General features: G+C 40.6%; 1 protein-coding gene across 2 annotated transcripts; it reads right to left on the bottom strand.

Moving 5' to 3' along the window:
• Positions 1-277: 277 nt before the first annotated feature.
• egln1a (egl-9 family hypoxia-inducible factor 1a) lies at positions 278-20,136 on the bottom strand. Of its 2 annotated transcripts, XM_083897783.1 has the most exons (5): positions 19,152-20,136; positions 9,289-9,408; positions 3,216-3,352; positions 1,305-1,372; positions 281-1,209 (listed from the first exon to the last, which is right to left on the bottom strand). In XM_083897783.1, exons 1-5 carry the CDS (start codon positions 19,872-19,874, stop codon positions 1,154-1,156), a joined length of 1,104 nt encoding a protein of 367 aa, XP_083753909.1. In that variant the 5' UTR covers positions 19,875-20,136; the 3' UTR covers positions 281-1,153. The 2 variants fall into 2 exon arrangements, with proteins under 2 accessions (XP_083753910.1, XP_083753909.1); XM_083897784.1 differs by lacking the exon at positions 9,289-9,408 and having other exon boundaries at positions 278-1,209.
• Positions 20,137-21,686: the final 1,550 nt, after the last annotated feature.

Genomic DNA, 21,686 nt, shown 5'->3' with positions numbered 1-21,686 from the left:
ATCGTATTAAAATATTAAAATGAAAAGTGACAAAAGTTTTGTTTATTTATAAATACTGAGCAGTGTCACTGTGTATGTATGGGACTTTAAATGCATTTAGAATTGCAGTTACTTTAGAATTAAGGTTAATTTTATTTGGACACACACCAGTTAGTGACCTCTGTATTTAACCCATCGTTATTACACCAGTAATGAACACATACGAACCAGGCAGAGGAGCAGTTGGCAGCACTCGTCTGCACCTGGGGAGCTATGAGGGTGGGGTAGCTTGCTCAGGGACATTCCAGCCCTTGATCCGACATGGGATTTGAGCTGGTGACCCTCCAGTTACAAGCCCTTCAACATTGTCATGTCTTCAGAAAAAGAATTACCTTGTTCACAGTTCAAAATTACACATAATAACCACTGATGAATTTTTCCCTGAATGTAAACTATCTGTGTTTATTGTATTTGCCCATAAAGCTTCACTGCAGACAGCACATGTACTGTTGGGCTCCTGTAGAGGGCAGCATGGAGCAATGCAAGACACAAAACAGGAAGCAGCTGAAAACATTAACTCCATCAACCACAGGTCAAACACAGGTTTCATGAATGTGTGATTTTAAGAAAGGACCAATAAAACCCCAAATGAATGAACTTAAAGACAAATGTATGATCTGTCAATAAAGGGGTGTTTTTATTCTGCTCATTCCGCATATAAATGCCAACTCAAGCCTATTTTGCCAAACAGTATCTTAAAGCAGCAGATTCCATGTGATGAGCATAACATGTTAAACATAATGCAGAACACTGTACCTTTACGAAATTAACTGCAAAAGATGAAGAGTTTCTCTGAGCTTAATCCTGGCTTGAAGTGATGCTCTGAAAATGTCAGCTATAAAAGCAAAGTTTTCTCCAGCAAAGAAGTGCAAGGACAAAAGATCCCTTTCAGTACGATGTCATGACATTTAAGAGTCAACCGGCTTCACTGAAAACCAACCGATATCTGCGTGTGTCCGTTTCGTCTCCACGAGTATGGACCTTCCATCCAGTCAAGCAAAAGTCAGCCATTTTGTAAAACACACACGCACACATGCACACACACAAACACACACAGGCCACTTCCTTAGGACAGAGCACTTAATGGCTGTTGGTGGGGAGAACAGTGTTCTCACTAGCTGGGATCTGATGGTTTGTTGAGCTCAACCTTTACGCCCTTTTCACCTGCACCTGCAAACAAAAGGAAGCACAGACATGAAAGAGATGACGGAGATGAAACAACAGGAAAGTGGGACAGTCGATTTGGTTGCTTGATCAAAGCCTACCTGTCAAGTATTTCTCTTTAGCTCGGGCTCGCTCGTCCGCATTGAAATACCACACTGTGATGGCATACCTGCAGAGACACGGGTGGAGAGGTGAGTCGCTGCCAAACGGAGGGGGGATTACCAGAGTGGCGACACTTGGACAGACGTGGACGCTGACCAACTTTCACTCTCAGGTGAGAATGAGAGCTGCGGAGGCCACGTGACTCAGCTTCAATGAACCGCCATGTTAGCGGCTATAGACGTAGCAAAATTAATGGGAAATGTGCAGAAATCCTGATTTTAATTTCAATACCTTTTAAAGACTTTTTCAAGACCTTATCACCACTTCAAGCTGTAATCAGCAACACATATTTAACTTACAAAACAGTTTTAGTTTGTAATTTAATCTATAGAGCACAATTTCGGGCGATTTCGGATATTATTTTGCTCCAGGAGGAGCATGTTTGCTGTTGCAAGAAGCGTAAAGTCGCGTGTAAGTGAATGGCCCGAGCTGATCTTGCAGGGTGAGAAAACCTGTGCATCATTGTTTTTAAAGCACACATAGAGTGGTCCTATCGCACATGAGAGTTATGGACGTCTACTTACATACATTAACTTGAAAAAATCTCCTAGTTGCTGCAAAAGAGGAAATAGAAACCTCTCCTCACTGAAGCTCTCACCAGCTGTGCTGTTTCAGACCGAAATCTCACCCCCAGAAGACAGACTGTGTTGTGACTGGCCAGCCAATGAGAGCTTTCCCCAACTGTCTTGTGATTGGACAGGTACCTGGAAGTGACGTAATTAGCACGCCAGTTCTCAGAAGCACAGCTCCCTCTCTGGAACGGTGGATGCACTGCTACTCATTATCAAAACATTGTTTTAACAATGTTTAAAAATAGCTTCATCACAACTCCCCACCGTAGTCCCTTTTACACCTTTGACCCGGGGTTGGACCCAGAGTCAGAAGACACTGTCGATTGTGAAACACCTCCACAACGGACGTTCTTCTTCTGCGGTTCAATGTAGGCAACCAGATGTGACCGGACCAGGAGGATCTGCTGTTCAGGAGAAGTGATCCTTGCGTAATGATTCCCAGGCTTTTTTAGACAGCTTTCAGAGCCCGAGAATACAATAAAACCCAGCGTTCTCAGCAGTGGCCGAGTTTGTTTGGAAACTTTAGGGCTTCATAAACGAGGTAATGGCGCAGATACACACAAAAAAACAGCATTAATTGGAACTTCCGGTCGATGGGAGCTTTAACAGACGCGGGGAGGAAAATAAATACATTCATGCATACTTTTTGCAGTCAAACACTATGAACAAAATTTAATACCTCATGAAATTGCGATTAAAACATTTTAATACTTTTTAAGGGCCTACATTATCCCAAAACTGATTTATCAACTTTTAATACTTTTTAAGACCTCGTGGACACCTTGGACCAGTGCTGGATTTAATTCAGAGTTCACTTAATCCATGGAGAATCAACCGGTATATCGCCAAACTTAACAGACTGAACATATGTGATCCTTACAATGCCCCCATGGCATGCTTTTTTACGAGTTTAGAAACACCCGGCACATTATTACGGACGTGCAGTATCTTCAACTTCCTGATGAACTTCCCTTCATCTTACTCCAGAGAGTCACTGAAAGTTTTATGAGAGCCTGGAGGGAAACTAATGGAGGGCTATCTGGCTTTGTGACAAACGCTCGACTGGCTAAAGACAGGCATTGTTGTCACTGGACAGGTATATGTCACGTTTGCATAACAATAGCATTGGTAACGGACAGTATAATGCAAAAAGTATCTGTTTCAGTTAGACGGAGTCCATGATTTACTCAGAGTTAAACACAAAATCAATTGCTTGTGTCTACCGTGGTTGTGGGACATCAACGTCCGGCGCTCTATTGAACAGGCACGAACACTGACCTGGTGGCGAAGGCGGGCTGAACCTCGTGAGGATTCCGTCTGTCTGACCAGAACAGCAGCAAACGATCAAATCTGGGCTCTATATCAGCAAACTGGGCCTTTCCTTCTGGGAATATTCGGAGAAGGCCACCGTGTTCCTGGAAGAGCAGAACAAGAACCCTGTTGGTTTGTACAAATCAAGACAAAGCTTTACAGGAACGCAAGGACAGACACTGAATGAAGCCTCCACAGTGATCAGGTTCCTGTATTTTTGGTAGCTATCCTGTTCATTTACAATAAATAAGTGACCTGAACACTGCATTTATTACACATCACAAGCCCAATACATCAATTATCAACATAGGCTGACAAGGTTAAAGGGAAGTGGTTGTCAAACTCCAATGGCCAGGAGCAAAGCTAAGGATAGGAAGCAGCAGTGGGGGGCGGCCTTCCTGTGGAGGGATAGGAAGAATAATCCACAGGAAAACTGCTCAGGCAGGATAAAGGACCTGGAGAGTGAAAAAGCAGATTGCCGCAAACATAGCACTTTAACTTTCACACAGCTGATATGATAGGTCCCTCTCTTCACACGCAAACCAGCAGAGCTAAAGGTTCACACCCTTTGTTGGAAAAGTAACTCAATTCCCATTTATACTAATTTGAACGAGGGGGAATACCAGTGGTGTGACAAAAATAAACAAAGTACAATGGGTCAAAGAAGACACGGAAAAGGCTTGTTTCCCTCTCCAACACATATGCAGCTCCAGGATAACGGCACGTATGTTGTATAGTTAAGTCGGTCAATTCTGTTGGTTGGCGTCACAACCACATATGGACAGATGTTGTCACATACAGACTGACTGACAGCCTAGTGCCTGCTACTTTCACATGAGCATATTTTTATTATCATTATAGACCAGGGGCCTCAAACTCAAAATGACCCGGAAGCCCTGTGAACATCTAGTTTGATCAGGCAGGGGGCCGAAAAAAGTCCAACAGTTTAAAAATTGACACTATTAAAATGATATCTTGACAAGCCATCACAATGTTGCATTTAAACAATATTTAGGATGATACTGCACACCTTTTCAAAGTAAAAGTGTTATGTTTATATATGTATATATATAGTTTTAAAAAATGAACAAAAACAGGCGAAAATCAGAACAGAATCAAAACATGTAGACAATTAATAATAATAATAAAAACACTCAACAAGCTTATGAATTTAATATTATGGTAAAAATATTGTTCAGTTTGAGCCAGTTTTCATGGTCATTTTAGTGTCTGGCCGCAAGTTTGTTTTATGGGCTAAAACTTGGATTTAGGTTTAGAATTTGGTTTCGGTTAAGGGGCTAGGAAATGCATTACGTCATTGTGAAATGTATCAACATTTTCTGATATCGTATAAACCAAACTATTACTCGATTATGAAAGTTATCTTTAGTTGCAGCCCTACATCAGCATAAACCACATTAAGTCTCTGAACGTAGTACACAGTATTCGAAATAAAGCTACATTCACCATTGACAGAATGCTAAAATTACAACAACAAAAAACATATTAGCTTGTGCATGATTTTGACATCTGATGAGAATCACCATTCAACATAGTAGTGGCCAAGATATTTAATCTCATCACTTGTTCATGAATGGCCCGTAAGCTCAGTGCAACACACATGCTCATGCAAATACTGTTGTTTACTTTCTATAAGTTTTCACGTACAAAAGAAGAAGGGAATTCAGAACACACACTCCTTCCGTCACATTTCTCTCTCCCTTCTTTTAGACTGACACTGATTTCATTCATGACCTCTCCGGACAGGAACCTGTGGTTTGCGATGGAACACTCTAATCTCTGCACCAGTGTAAATGTTTATTATTCGCAGCCATGTTTGTCGTATAGCAGGGTTCACAAGGCCGTGGCTTTAGCTGAGAGTTAATTTAGCGTTGCAAGTTGTAACACACTGGTGAATTGATACTGCAATGCTGGTGCTAATGAGGACACTTTAAACAAAGTGTGGGGTCATGTATCTGTCAGTATAGTAGTGGCAGACTGGAAACCTGTCCTTGCACGTTGGGTTACACCTTTACACCTCTGTATAGACAGACCACATTAGCAGTTTAGAAAATCTTGCTGCAGTATAAAGATCAATGCATTGTACTCATTTTATTTCAGTCACTCGCTCTTCAAGGATATGCTGAATAGTGCTTTTTTTTTGAGCTGGTTAAAGTTTTTTCCAGTTGCTGAATCATTTCCTTCCACAGATTTTTGCTGGCCTGTATATTTTTCCTCACATCATCACGGGATACTTTCATTTTTGTCAGATGGGTGCATTCAAGAGTACATGATGTAGCAGATCTCATCAAGTGTATAATTGATTATGCACTGACATGTAGTAAGGTGGGAATCACAGGGTGCCACTCACTATGATTCGCAATTTCATAATACAACAATTTTGTTATAATCAATATGTTGCAAGACAATCATATATAGCGATACATCAGAAAACGTCCATGAAAAGTTAACAGTGCAGTTTTTCTCTATTTATTCACAACATGCGGAACAAAGTGCCCAAAGTCTATGTATTGAACGTGGATGTGGCATCAGGTAACTTCCACTCAAGTTTCCCCTCATTCATGTGAGCAGCGCCACCATGAGGAGACATGAAGCAGCTACACCTGGTGAGTGAAACTGGCAGAGACTGTTTACTTTAGAGCGCCTTTATTTCATCCATCCATCTTCTACCACTTCATCCCCCAAATGAGGGTTGAAGGGGGTGCTGTGCAAATCTCAGCTGACAGAGACGGTGTACACCCTGGACAGCTCGCAGTTATTAATTAAAAAAAAATTGGTATTTACCCATTATTGCGTTAAACGAGAAAGGACGACGATGTATCAAGAAATTGATATTTTGACAAGGGCTGAACGATTCTGAACAAATATCGAATTGCGATTATTTTGATGTGATTTGCAGTATCAGAGGGAATGGCCATTTTTACATCATTATTCTCAAATTCATTCCAAAAACATGATGACTGTGTGATATTTGTGCAGATCTGTTCTCTTCAGTCGGCAATAATTCATCTAAAATGATATTTTGACACACAGTTTGACTTTAAAATATATTGTGCCTCTTTCAGCCCTAATTTTGACCCACACCTAATACATAGTACTTAATAAGAGTTAATATTGAACTATATGCACCTACTGTATAATCCGGAAGAACGTTTCTGATTTACAATACGTATACAGCTTATTGAATAAAGCAGCTGAAGCAACACGATGAAATTTGGGGACAAATAGTTGAAACAATTAACATTCCAAAGCCATTTCATTCTGCCAGGAAACTGTTGTATCCCGGCAACCGCATTCTAAAAAGGAACGCCTCATCAAAAGCCTGATGCATAACCAATCAGTGACCAGACTGTAATCATTCGCGTTGTCTCGCCATGATGTCATTTGATGCTTAAATGACACTCGTATATGAATCTAATGCTTTGCTGAGTAAGTGCCCAGCCATTCTCTGCACAGCTAATGCACATTCAGCAGTCACTTCATTAGGTAGACCGCTCAACTGCTTGTTCACGCTAATCAGCCAAAATTACTTGGCAGCTACTCAATGCATCTAGGTACAAAGACATTTATAAGACGAAGAGCTGAAGTTCAAACCAAGCATGAGAATGCGGGAGAAAGCTGATGTGAGAAACAGATCTATTGAGATTTTCCATACACAGCCATCTCTGTCGTCTACAGAGAATGATTTGAAGAAGAGAAAAATATGCAATGAGTAGCAGTAATTTAATCACTCATTACAACTAATAAATGCAAATGCACCGTCTCTTAATGCGCAACACATCAAACCTTGAAGCTGATGAGCTGCAGCTGCAGAAGACAACACCAGGTGCCACACAATACAGGGGTGATTGAGCATGATGCAACAACAGTGCCAATGGTCACATTAAATCCCATTGATCAACATGGGCTGGCTATAATTAGACACTTAATGTTCACGTTTTCATAGCAACACAAAAAATAGTCACTATCTGCTGGTACAAAAATAAACGATGATTACATAAAACAACAAGAGAATCCATCCTGAAAAAAACACTAAACTGCATCAACAAAAGGAGCAGCAGTCATCGGTTGAACCTAACAATTCATTTAGTCATTTCATTCAGTTACTATACAGTCGTTATCCTTTAAAATTAATTGTGATACAATATCAACAGGTCCAATACCTTGATGACAGCCAATAGTCGCCCACTGTTCAGTAGTGTTCATTACCATAAGACAGACTCGTGTATTGCACGACCTGCATTCAACCACGAACTAGCAAAAACAAAAGAGTTTCCTGTAATTAAGATACAAGGAGTCAAATCTGGAAGACAACCAGCTTCCCAGACATGGTTTACCACCACCCTACCACCTTAGGAGGTGCGGTTTTCTCTTCGAAAGAGCATAACTGTTACGTCCTCCCTCAATTAACCGCTATTTCCACTGATCCTAAGTTTAAGTGAGATTTTCACCAGTGGGAATGTGTTCATTCTTGGTCAAATTACTCTGCAATACAGAGGTTTTGATTAACTTCAGCTCCAATCATTAGTGGGAACACAAGACCTTGGTTAAAACACTAATTTCTTAGTGGGAGGCTTGTGATAATATTGCATACCTCTAAAGGATAACACCTTTTTAAGGAAATTTGATTTACTTAAAAAAATTATTTTGTCCTTGCAAATAGTCATGTCAGTATGATTTTGAATGATTGGCAGGACAGTGCAGATCCAACCATATGTGATCACAAGAGACACATCCAAGATCCAGGTAAGAACAGTGCCATTAAGTGCAATCTGAGGACAAATGTTAATACCAAGTCTGAACTGGGTCATTAACTGCAATAGTACGTTACAGTGGAGCTGTAGCCCATGATATCTTGTCTAGCCGTTACGTTGCGAGGTGCTATATGTAAGAATTGCAATTCTTGCTACCAGTATGCTGAGAACTCAATGTTTCTTTTGCAGGCACACTCTGTTTATGTTTTGATTTGGTCTTTTAGTCTGGTGCACCACCCTCCTTACAACACTGATGGTAGCACTTTGACACGTGGGTTGCCTCTGCACTGAGTTGCAGCTATGGAGTGGGAATGCAAAACATTTCCAAATCTAAAAAGCATCCTCGGTACCCTTAAAAAACACATCGACCAGAGTAGAAGCAAAATAAATGTCTGGACTGGAGATGCATTAAAATATAGACTTAAGACTGAAAGGGGAGACGAAATTGAAGAATCGATTAATACTTGCTTCCTGGACAGCAGAGAAAAACAGCCAAGTTTAGCAAACTCTCCCTCTGCTACATGGTGTTGGTGGATATTTAACATGTACAATGTTTTGATAGTTTGCTATTGTTGCCTTATCTCCTTTCATCGTGTGACAATTCTCCACTGCTGACACACCTATCACTTTCTCTGCCTGTCGCAGAATGAATGAATCATCGGGGAAGTTATGTAAGGGGATGTGCATGAACACAGTTTACTGTCGGGCATTAGTCCAGTCTGGCAAGGTCACATATCTTTTAGTTTTATAAATATATATATATATATATATATATATATATATATATGCGTGTGGGCGTGTATGTTTCAATATTTTATTTATCTGTATGTGTATTATATTTAGCAGTGCTTCTCACATTTAATGTTTTTTGTAATTTGTGTAAATTTCTGAAAAAAAAAAGAAAAGACAACCTATACCCCTTAAACAATGGCAATAAAGTCTTTCTATTCTAAGTAATGAATTATAATGATAGTTCCTTCCTGACCTGATCATATAATTTAAACCCATTTTTACAGCATCATATGGAAGACTGGACAGAACATGCTGACATATAACCTCTACTACGTTTCTGCATAGGTGAGGAGTGTGGAATAAGGCAGTATAAAATGAGACAAACCTTAGTATAAAAAGACCAGATGCATGGCCTTTTTCTAATAATGTTCTCCTGATGTTATAAATGATCAGTGATCAATTTAAAATGAGATGATTTGTTATTGTGGAATTTAAAAAAAGCCAATTAAAAACACCTTTCCCCAATCATTTACCTTAGTACTCCAGCCTTTATTAAGGTAATAAATGCATGTGACACAGCGTCCGTCGCCATTAGGATTGTCCACATGGCGCACGTATCCTGTCCCATTTCCAGGATAACAAGCCACCATTGCCTGAAGACAGGAAGATAGAAAAGCATGATTAGTTAAAAAAACGGATGAAAATAGAAGCATACACACCCTGAACTATATGCAATCCAATGGGTCACTCAAAACATAAACATAAATATGACACAGTCAGAGTTGCATTCAAATTAGATAACCTGAGAAGGGGATACTGCAACCTGCAACAAGGCTGACACAAGCAGTGGCTGCTTACACCCCCACTACCTCATCATACATGTGAAGCTCGTCAGAAATTCGAGCAGAGATATCGTACTGCACGTCAACTTCCCTTTGCCTTTTCCTGCTCTATTAAGACTCGCATGATCTACTTGGGTGTTGGCAGTGAACCCCTATGAGCTCTTGTAAACTTCTTGGCGTAAACAACACACAAACGTGCTCATGCAACACAGAAAGTCCCTTGGGAAAACAACACACACACATTGCACGTGCACACATACACACAAGTGGTGACTCGCACACTGCTGGGAAGATTTTGAAAGAAACACTTTTTTTCTGCAGAGATAAGACAACAAAAAAAACATCTACCTCAGCCTTACACTACCTATACTTTCTCCATCACTCTGCATAACAAATATCAGACTATACGCACCGAGACTTACGAGCAACACGTCTGCAACAACAAACAACCGTGCGTGTTGTCCGACTTGAAAGAGGGGCTCGGGTGAGTGGCGAAACGTGTGCAAACACAGGGCAGATTGAGCCCTCATGCACCATGTCTAAGCAGTGATATGACAAAAGGCAAGTTCCCCTGCATTCTTTCATGCACTTGGATCAACAAACACCATAGCAACATTATTTTTAAAAAAGCACAAAGCAGAACTTCACAGCTTGGTCATCTGCCACAATAGTTAAACAGCATGGGTCAAGTGTGTGTCCTGTGGAAAGGTAATTCTTTGCAGAGAGAAATTATATTCCTATTTTGCATATTTAGATTTCAAGAACTTGACCGGAATCGCAGCTGCTTGCATCAATCTACATGGTGCTTGCATCTTTTGAGTGATGCAGGCTACCGCTGGAATGCACAATATCAGGGCTTTCAAAACCAAAAAAAAAAAAACACAAATCACAAATCTATAATATAAAGATGGAAATGAAGGCAGGTGAGGAGCCTTCAAGTTAACAAAAGGACTTCCTGATAGTAAGGTGCAATAAAATGGGCTTTTGTGCGAGTGTGTAAAAGAAGAGAGGGAGATGGGAGGGAGGTAGAGAGACAGAGAAAGCAGAAGGGTGAGGCTAGAGCAGAAGAGATGAGTGAACTGCCGTTAACTTTGACTCCTGGCCTCTCTCCAGAGGGAGCAGTATTTTAATGGTTGTGCTACGTGCAAAGCGTGAGGGAGCCTGGCCGATCCTCAGCTATGTCACCCCTCCCACCAGTGACTGCTCGTCTCATGCTGCAGAGCAGGAGATGAGTAAACAGCCACTGCTCTGCTCTGTGTCTCTCTTTGTGTGTGTGTGTGTTCAGATGGGTGGAGGTGAGGATGTGCATAGGAGGTCGATCTAAGTGCGAGAGCCTTGGCATCGACAAAAAAGCTAGACACAGCAGTTTTGCCCCCGACTGAGTTCAACTGGACAGCTGTAGAAACTCTATAAGAGGCCATCTACTAAAGGCCAGTTATGCACCTGTGAGTGTTACAGTGTTAACAGGCGTACAGAATGTGAATGTGCCATTTGACCAGCAAACACCTAAGCTTCACAGAGCGTATTAATGCTTACATTTATTGTGAGAAATAAGATAATGAACAAACAAAATGAATGAAATAAATGAATATAGTATAGGAGTTTGCATGAGTGACAAAATTTGCCTTATAATTTGATTTTTATTTGTACTTTAGGCATTAGATTTGTGTCAATATTTTCAAATAAAAGAAGCAAATAAAATATAGAGTTAATCATTCAACAATATTGTATTTTATTATAGGAAAATATACTACTACTATTCAGCAGGCAGCTTCGTAAGGCCAGCTTGCTGAGGCCCCTCAGCAAACAAAAGCCACAGCGCAAGGAACAAGTGAGGGAGCGCAAACAATAAAATACAATATTTTCGAAAGATTCAATTGATATTTTATTTGCTTCTTCAAGTGTTCTTTGTAAATATTGACACAAATTTAATGATTTTACAGACAAAGCAGCCAGCAGGGTCTCTGCAGGTTTCAACAAGTCAAATTTAAGACTTAAGACTTTTTTATGACCATAATGAATAAAATTTAAGACCCATTTCACATCAATAATGGCGTGCACAGCACACTAGCTAGTGGTGCTCAATAAATTCTCACAAGGCAGCACAGGTGGCCTACTTTAGTTACGTGTTGTAGTTATGTAGTTGTTTATCAAAGCGAGACTGAAGGTTGAACGTTAATAGATTTTTAAGACCTTCCAAAGTTGGTCTTAGGAGATTTTAAGAGAATTTTAGACATTTTAAGGCCTTAAATTCAAATTATTGGATTTAAGACTTTTTAAGACCCTGCGGTTACCCTGAGCCAGTGTGTGCGTTTTGCATTTTGAAGCAGACGCCAACTAAGCAAATCAAAGGTGTGCAGATTTGCCTTACACATGATCTGATGATCGTGAGAACCAAGCAAGCTCAAGCTCAGCAGAAGAGACACAACTAGGGATGCAACTAACGATTATCTTCACAATTGACGACTCTCACAATTATTCATGGTTTTTTTTGGTTGATAAAATGTCCTAAACGTCCATCTCAAAATGATGATATTCTCAAATGTGGAAGCTCAAAAAAAACAGGGCTTGTTTTAATATAAAACAAAACAAATGCTTTAAACAAATTATCAGATTATAAATACGGTGATTCATTTAGTAACTTTTAAATCTAGTATTTTAAAGATGTATTACTAACAGAACTAAATTAAATAGAGTATCACCAAGTCTAAACCTGAGCTTACTTTATTCTCAGCCCATTTGTTTTCTGAATTCCTCGGCCCTCATTAGGAGGGATGACCTCAGTCACTGTGTTGTCTGTTAACATTCCAAAGATGCACTGTGAGGCCGATGGACATTCACAGACTGGAAGTGAACAAAGGTCATTAAAGTAAGGTTGGAAAGGTCAACCGGTAAAGGTATCGCAAATACAGATTAGCTGAGCGTGGAAATAACTGACATTAAACACAACAAACAGTAACTGCAGCAACTAACAAGCCCTTAAGTAAACTAAATCTCACAGAGAAAGTCACATGTAATCTCTAATTTACAGTTAGTTTCACCGTGCTTTCAATGTCTTATGTAACCCGACTGCTGCTCAGGTGAAATCACAACACTCAGGTATCCACTTTATCAGCATTAACATTAAAGATCTGTTTCAGTGTTGATGATGCGAGTGCTGAGCTTGTATTTTGCTGGCATGAGTTGAAGATGACTACTTCAAATCAAAGCTCAAATAAAACAACTTTGAGAGCACATTATTTCAAAATAGAACTACTGATTTACTACTAAAAACACAGCCTTTCAAAACTTATTTGGATTAATATACCAGAGGGAAGGAAGGGATTTTTTTGATTTATGGACGTGAATCAGTGGCAAAGGATAACAGGTTCATGTGAAACAATTGATATTTGTTTAAAAGAGATAGGACTGCTAGTCAGAGCATTCACAAAAAAGTATGTAGTAAATGGGATATTTTAAGCTTCCATTATGTAAGATAAAGACATGGCTGAAATCCCCTAGCACTCTATTTAGCTCTCTGCGGAACCGCAAGTCCTCATCAGTTAATGTTAAATGGCAAATTCATACCCTTGGAAATGTGTTGGAAATGTGATGCAAAGAAAAATTAGAACTAGAAGTAAAGCAAAGTCTCAGACATCTGTGTCCCCACACATGTTGATCATATGGAGGTAGGGCTGTGTGATATATGGAAACATTTCACTTAGAATTATCACTGTAAATATTAATATAATAGTAATATATTATGAAGAAAATAATACTGCGATCGATACCAGATTATTACCTAACCCTTCTTGGAAGGAAGCGCTCGCTGATCGCTGTGATGCCAATATCAATTTATAAATTGGGCTGGTGGAAAAAGGAAAAGCTGCAAGGGACCGTCTCACTTAACAGAAGAGATTCTTATCCAAACACCAGCGCAAACAATTGGGACAGGGACCTTGTAGCACAGGGGAATGTAGGAACTAAGGCAGTTGTGTCCCCAGGCCAGGAGACTCGCAGTTTCATTTGTCTGGCAGCAGTGCTGTCTCCGTGGGAAATGCCTATTTAAAGTAATAACCTTCTTTACTCTTTCCTTCTTTACTTCAGACATTAATTAAACAATAAGGGGGGGGGGGGGGGTACACAAGTACTGATGGAAATGATCAGCCTTGTAGATCTCAGAACACTCAATGCTGAGATGAGTGAAGGGGATGTCACTCATTGATGACAAGAGCTGAGAGTAGTGCCATCAGTGTTAAGTCTGTTTAGGACAGCAAGTTGTTGTGTGACTGCTAAGTCTGACTGAATGGCTCCATTGGTGCCCGTGTGAGAGCCAAGTGAGCACATTCTGTACTTGGATCGGTCACCGACACTTTCCCCTTGCCAGTGGTAGCAGAGTGACCACGGCAGCACAAAATATGACGAGAAATCAGCACTCAAAAGAGTAAAAGCACAGGATTATAGCCTCCTATAGCCTCCTCCTTGTGCCGTACTCCAGCCTCTATGCAGAATGAAAACAGGTCACAAAACGAGTATTGATCATTAATTTGCGAGTTATTTACTTGATTAATCAGTTCGCTGTTTGATGAGAAGAAAAATGTTTCCTAAAAAACAGATTATGGTTTCCTAAACCTCAAGACGTCTTCAGAATTTTTTTTTTGCCCACAAACAAAGTTCTTCTGCTTTAGTGGGTAAAGGGGAGCAAAGAAAACCAGAGAACATTCACAGTTCAGAAGCTGAAGGTTTGAGAGAAAATAACAACAAAAAGATTAGATAGTTAATACTTCATTGATTAAGTGTTGCAGAATACTGCATATAAATAAATGCTCTCTTTCAAATGCAATTGCATTGAATTTTATATAAACAAAACACTAATCTATGTACAGATTTTTTTATCCGTCCAGTAAATTGGATGTCATGCTCCTTTCATCAAAATGCCTCACTGTCTTTCAACTCAAAACAGTGAAAAAAACAGAAGAATCTGATGGTGTTCAAACAGCTGCAGCATTGTAAACAGAGATCAACTCAAACTTGGATTTGCTCCAAACTCTGTTAATGCATCATAAAAACACCTGTTCAAAAAACTTCCTACAAGTGCATAGCACAGAATGTTCCTTTCTTCTCCACTCAGATAATAAATATTAGTAACGAGAAGCACCATCTTGACCGTGTGAGGTGAGGCCTTGTCGCTGCAAAAGTAAACCCGCATCTAGCCTTGATGACCATTTAAAGCATTCACGCTCATTCATACAGATAATCTACATATATGCAGCAGGATTTTATAATCACCGCACTCTTCCCTCATATCTATATCACATGCTGCCGGCACATCTGCCACGAGCACCGCGAGGTCATCGGGAGTGTTGCCCAAAGACATTCTAGCACGCACACTAGAGGAGCTAGGGTTTGAACCTCTGACTGTAAGTTTAGAAGACAACCTGCTCAACCTACTGATTCACAGCAATGGGAGCAATCAGCCTTCATCTCTATGACTCTCCGTGGTGCGGCGTGTTGCAGGCAAATGCTTCACGATCCTCCACGTGTTTGTGTTGCCTTCATGCTAATCTCCTGCCTGCATCTGTGTTGTGTGAAAAAACGAACGTTAAGCGTCCAAACTCCCAACAAACACTGCCACAATGACTGATTTGCAACACAGAGGAATAAACATTGTAAGACTGCATATCATCAGGCCCTAAATACAGCACATCTTGTTCAACTTCCTGGCTTCAATAATCTCTCAGGCTTATCAATCATACAACAACAACATACATGTACTGTTTTGCTATATGATGGTAAAACAATAGGCAGGAAAAAGGTGGCATGCAATAGTAAAGTGCATGTGGTACTGCAGGCGGGAAAGAACGAGCAGCTCACGCAACCTATAGCATAATGCAGAGTCTGCACCAAGACTCAATCACATGACTTCCTCTCTCGCATGCTAACCCTATAGAGCTTTAAAATGTAGGTCAACGGTCACCTTCCTCATGAGAGCACACACATGCAGTCGCTCTGTGAGATTACCAGTGACAACAAACTTCCTCAACATTCAACACTAGAAAAACTCATTATCGAACAGAGCATTTGGAGTTTGAAGGACTGGTGAGATGACCTCCGACATGATTTATTCATTTTTAGTTCTAAATCAAGTAAGTAAAAACTGCTTCTTGGCATCTGTCAGCAGTTTTCACTGAAAAGGATAGACTTGCTTTGGCCAATACACTAATACTTCTAAAATGATGGGACAATGGAACAATGGTAGGAGAAGTATAACTGGCGTTCTGAATGGAGATATTTACTTTTCCTCAATGTTTAGTGGCCGTCTAGTGCAAAATAAAATTGCAGTTATTGCCGTCAGCAAACTCTTCTGTAGACAATAATCTCAATTAATCCATTAACCGTTGGGTCAGAACATGATAAGGCGTAGTGACATATATACACTCAACAAAAATATAAACGCACAAACTCAAAATGGTGAACAAAAATAGAATGACATTTGCTCAGATTCTTGATGCATTTGTTTATGGAATGATTTGTTTTGCTCAAACCCAGTAGTGCGTGACCAGTACACAGACACCCCTTATGGTCTGGTCAATAAAAGGGCACACCAAAATGTGGACTTTTGTCACTTGTCAATGTGCCACAGATGTCACAAATCATGAGGGAGCGTGCCATTGGCATGCTGAGTGCTGGGTTGAGTGTTACAGCTGTGACAACAACTGAACGGCCACGATCGACAACCTGGTGATGTCCATGCATCGCCAGGGTACCGCTCTACGCGAGGCTAATGGTGGACACGCACGTTATTGAAGTGTGTGAAGAACTACAAGTTTTTCTTTGTGCGCTTATATTTTTGTTGAGGGTACAACGACCATGTACTTCATGTTCTGAAGTATCATTTAATGATCTCAATCCTGACCGTGTTCAAAGGTCAAAAACTTGTATATCTTAAAAAATATATAACTTTTAAACACAAGAAAGAGGTTAGTCATAAAATGGCCAAAACTGCAGTCATACTTCAAAGACATGTAAAAATAAAATTACTTCAAACCAGGAGGCCTCAAACTTGCTGCCCACATAATAGCAACTTATAATGACTTGACTAGTTTTGCACTATAAATGTTTCTATTATGAACTACAAAAACATATATTTTTTAATTATGTGAAATATCATCACTAATGTTGTTATTGTGCTATAATTTTAAGATTGTATAGCCTACCCCCTACTGACCAGACGGGAAGCCCAGTGGCCCTTTGAGGTAATTTGAGTTTGAGACCCCTGCTTGAAACCCTCAAAAAAACCTCAAGTTTACATTACACATGAGAAATGAGATTTCGTAGCCTTCAGTTTGTGGCAATAATCTATCATCTAGTCTATCTATTTTTATTCTACAAACACTGGTCTCTACACTATGCAAGTAATGGATTTATTGCAGGGCTATTATATTAAACTGCAATTAGTCGTTGTACTGGCTTGCATTTTAAAAGGGCTACTGAAAAGGGAACTGAGCCTAATTTCTATTCACTGAGACAGTGACGATCTAGATCAGAGCATGTCCATCTCCCCATGAGAGGAATAAGAGTGGGCAGGCTGACAGCTCATCTACTCCTGGATCACTCTCAGGTCATAAGGTCATATTGACCAGATCTAGATAAAAGAGGAGAGGTACGTCACACCGGACAGCTAAGTAGGAGCAGGGTTGACATTGCTGAGGGTTGATACAAGTTGCTTTTTTAAAAAAGCCAGATAAGAGTCACAAACAACTGTTGGAAAGGTAACGAGTCAACAAGGACACATCACTTTGGCTGCATTTATACAGCAGGTATTGATGCCCAATTTGTTGCCTATATCCAAGTGACCCAAACCAAAAATCTGCATTTATTCTGTTTGATAATTGGGGAGACAACACACAGAGTGGGCCTGGCTACTGAAATGAGAATGGTTAGTAAACTAAAACAGAAGTGAAATTGGCAACATTGTGAAATCCTCAACCAAAGGGGCTTAAAAAGGCATGAATCATCAGCATGAGTGGGCTGGCTTGAGGCCTTGAGCCCTCGAAATAGTCATTATGTACGTAAATAGCGTCCACATGTGTTTACGTTATTTGCCATTGAGAAGATAATATCTATTCTGTCCACTCAAGTGGCAGACGTAAATGCATGAGTGAGGCTTGAAACCGAGGCGAGGATATCCAAATGCAGATGTGTCCCCCCCGTTTACACCTTGGTGGTTCATATCTGATTTGCATCCACTTGCACTGTAAACGCAGCATTATTGTCTGGAAAGAATCAGCAACACGACACAAGTTGAAAAACAACGTCTTAGAAAACACACCTCAGTGAAACAGAAACTGGCCACAATTTCCTCTTACACAGTGGCAACCTTGAGGTATTCACATCTCAACAAAAATGAATGTTTTGTCTTACCACTTGTGTCTGTAATAATGCCTTTTCTGCCACTTAGGTTACAGTCAAGAGGCTGCTGTGAGCTTTGATATATTGAACTTGCAGAGGGTGGCTGCTATGATTAAAAGTCATGATGGTGAAATTAGCCTTTTGGTTTTGAATGACTTCACGGCTCAGTTTGTCTTGATATTATTGGAAAGAGTGTCATAGACGAAAAGAAACTCAGCCCTGATGTAATCACCCTGATAATGTTATGTGTTAAGGGAATAATTCACTCTTCTGACTCTAGGCATTAGCCATGCTTTAACCTAGAGTTAGAGAGGACTTACTCAACATCTTACATGTTAAGTCAGTAAAACATGCACGAGAAAAAAAAACCCAGTAAGTAAGTAATGGTTCCTTTATGATGGCATGAGTCTGACAGAGCTGGAAGGGATCAGTGCTTTAAACTTTAGAAAGGGACTATTGAATGAACGGAAGGGCCCAATCTTCCATTTACTGGGACTACTTTAAGTTTTTTAAAGAAAAGTGAAATACTTTTTACCAAGTTAAGATTAAAAGGCATTTCTTTCTCATATGGAGGAATAATTTTAATTGACTGCTGAGTATTTTTGAAATATGTAAATTGAGAACCACAGTCAAACACAGATGAACTTTAAAATGGAAAATAAACTCAAGCTATAACGTGAAATAATATTTGCACTGGTTCCTCTTTTCTTTCAGAGCTTCAGACTGTTCCTTTTTTAGTTAGAGATTGTGCTGATTGATGATTGTTTGTCATTTGCATATGTGTTTGTTACAAATTATGACAAAAAAAATCGCCATACATTTGTCCTCTATAGACCTGGATCATTCCATGTTTTTTTAAAACAGATGGCGAGTAGGGCTGAAAATTGTATTGTTTTCCCCATCATCAGTGAATCGAATATTTGGTCGTTTCTTGGTTGTTTATTCAATTTAAAGCGTTTTAGTTAAGTGTCAAAGAGAAGGAAATGAATAGTATGTTGAGATTTCAGCTGAAATGACAGTTTACTTCCTCCTGCACTCGATGAGAATGATTAGTCGATTATCAAAGTAGTAATCGATCGGTCGGTGAGACAGGTGTCATTGAGGAGAACAGTAGGACTGTGGAGGGAAACCAAGAACCAACTTTTCAGCCAGACCATACTCACTTTTGTCCTTCCATTTATCGTGTAGTTTCCCAGTTTACCGTTGCAGTGTCTGATCAGGTCGTCCATGCGACCCATGAGGAAGCGGATCTTCTCACAGCCGGCTTCCCGGCCCTCAATCCACGTGATTTTGTCCCCACGGATGTCTTTGTTGGAGTCGCTTTTTTGACTGACCAGCTGTCCGTCTGTGAACCTGCCCGTTTTGTACAAGGCCTTAACATTATCCAAAACGCCCATTCCAATGTCTGCTCCTAAAAAGTTGTCCACCACACAGATGCCATGCTTGTTCATGCACGGGACTAAGTACTCCGTGGCAAGTTTCTGAGGGGATGAGCTGCTCTGTCCATTAGGTGTGGCGGAGTTATTAGAGACGGCGTCCACCACTCCGTCGCCGGCTCCCGTCGCGTCTGTTTCCCCGGTTTCCGAAGAACATACACAGTCCGATGCACCGGTTCGCTCCGGTTCCGTGTCCTCCTCTTCCTTTGGCGGCGGCGGCGGCGGTGGTGGCGGAGCTTGCACGGGTCTCTCACTGGGAGGTTGAGCCTTGTCCGCCTCCTTACAAATGCGCTTGTGCTCCTTCCAGTGTTGTTTCTGGTGCTCCTTGCTGCAGTAAAAGGAGCTCCGGCACCTGCCACACTTGAGGAGATTCTCCATTTTACCACAAAGTTCACAGTATTGTCGGTCTCGCTCCAAGTCACTCTGTTGCTGTTGCCTCTGTTCCTCCATGATTGCAGTCACGGTGAGTGCACTGCGCCTTTAAATCCGATCCTACACGCGCCCTGTTAACCGTCAACTTTGGAAACGAGCCCACAGCTTCTGCCACGCCACACCGAGCCAAACGGAAAAGTTAGAGTCGAAACGCCGCCATTTTATCACAAAGAGTCCCTCTTCACATGTTGTGTGAAAGGTGTACTGTAAAAGTGAGAACCCGGGACCATACATTACAGACGCGTGTCGGTTGAATTCCTGCTGATTTGCGGTTGGCGTAGAGAACGGCATGGCGCCGCTCAGTGTGTACTTAGCCTATCTGAGGTAACACCCGCTCTGACGTCACAGCACCAGCCCCGCCCCCCCAAGCTGCTGCATTCACGGAACATGAGACAAATGATGTTCATAAATGGCTCCAAGCACGTGGGAGTCTGACATGTCTTTAACGGCCGCGCCTGTGGTCAATCAATAAAAATCGTTTTATGTCATTATGACTGGATCCGTCTGCCCCAGTCACAGAGCTATAGTGACTTTTCTCCATCAAATTAGAGCCAAAGGTCGAAAGTATTACATATTTACTCATTTATTTGTGTTTGTCCATTTTATGACTTTCTTTTATTATGAATTCTGATTTATTGCTTGAAGGTGCCATATGTAAGAATGTGGCCAAAAAACGGTTACTACATTCAAATTCAAAATACCGAGGTCTTTTAGATTTCGTTTTATGAGTTAACTGGCAACCCGTGGTTGCACGGTAGCTGAGACTCTACTGACTGCAATGATTGGTAGACGGCGGTGGGTGGCGCCACATGCCAAACCGTGATTTCAAAACATAAACATGATTTGCAGTCAGCAAAATGTTTTTTTAGTGCAAATATTTTGGCTGTACTGTTGTTGTTGGTGAGTTCAGTTTGTTATATGAACATTATTCCTGAGTCTCTGTGACAGTTGCTTTAGATTTATTACATAATGCACCTTTAAGATTGATCTGTTTGAATAATAGCCTATTTAAATGCCCATTGTCTTACACATAGGTGGTTTTAACTATATTTACCTAATTTAATTATACTATGTTTATACTATGTTTGTATAGGTCTATCCCAGCTTTACTATAGAAACCATTTGTTTATGCAGCCTTAGACCAAGTCCTTTATATGTACTTTAGGCGAGGGCTTTTCTTTGCAGAGGTCGACCAACGTCATGTTGCTACAACAGCCCGAAACCAGCCGCAGCACCAAAGCATTAATTTTGCATTTTCAAACAGAAGCTTTCAATGCAAACAAAGAAGAACAGCATTCTTTCTGTGATGTGAAGGTCATTGTAGCTCCATGACAAGCTTGGGCAAAGGAGGGGTGAGCAGAGGCATCGTCTTTCTGCTGCAATCTACAGTCCCACCATTGGGTGTCACTAATTCTTACACACTGGCCCTTTACAATATATAATCCAGTATACATACACTCCATTGTTTGGTCATAATTGTTTACTCATGCTGCATTGCCACATATAGTGGACCTGGTGTACGACTACTTACTGAATATACACTATTGGATTTATGTCGGATTTGAGTCACAAGAACGGGGGTAAAAAAAAGAAAAGAAAAAAAGACTGATAATGTGAACGAAGTTGACAACCCAGATGAAGCTAGAATGTCGGAGCTTGAAGCGAGCACCTGAAGGCATCACCGCTAAATCAACGTCAAAGTCAGTGTTTTGACCTCATTCCAGGCTCGCATATGTGAAATTCCTTCCACACAACAAAAGAATATTTTCTCTAAACATGTCGTTGCTGTTTTTACGCATCACTGTGTATATTGTGGATGGATTTGTACTG

Source organism: Microchirus variegatus (genome assembly GCF_963457635.1).
Source record: "Microchirus variegatus genome assembly, chromosome: 11".
Lineage (NCBI taxonomy): Eukaryota > Metazoa > Chordata > Actinopteri > Pleuronectiformes > Soleidae > Microchirus > Microchirus variegatus.
The sequence above is the reverse complement of the archived record's forward strand: the minus strand, read 5'-3'. Positions and strand labels throughout refer to the sequence as shown.

Bases quoted from the DNA above. Each gene is read 5' to 3' on its own strand.
- egln1a (XM_083897783.1), bottom strand. From the start codon at position 19,874: ATGGAGGAACAGAGGCAACAGCAACAGAGTGACTTGGAGCGAGACCGA. The intron at 3,353-9,288 runs GTAAATGATTGG...CTGCTCTTCCAG, and splicing joins ATAAAGGCTGGAGTACTAAG to GAACACGGTGGCCTTCTCCG. The intron at 1,373-3,215 runs GTCAGTGTTCGT...GTGTCTCTGCAG, and splicing joins CAGCCCGCCTTCGCCACCAG to GTATGCCATCACAGTGTGGT.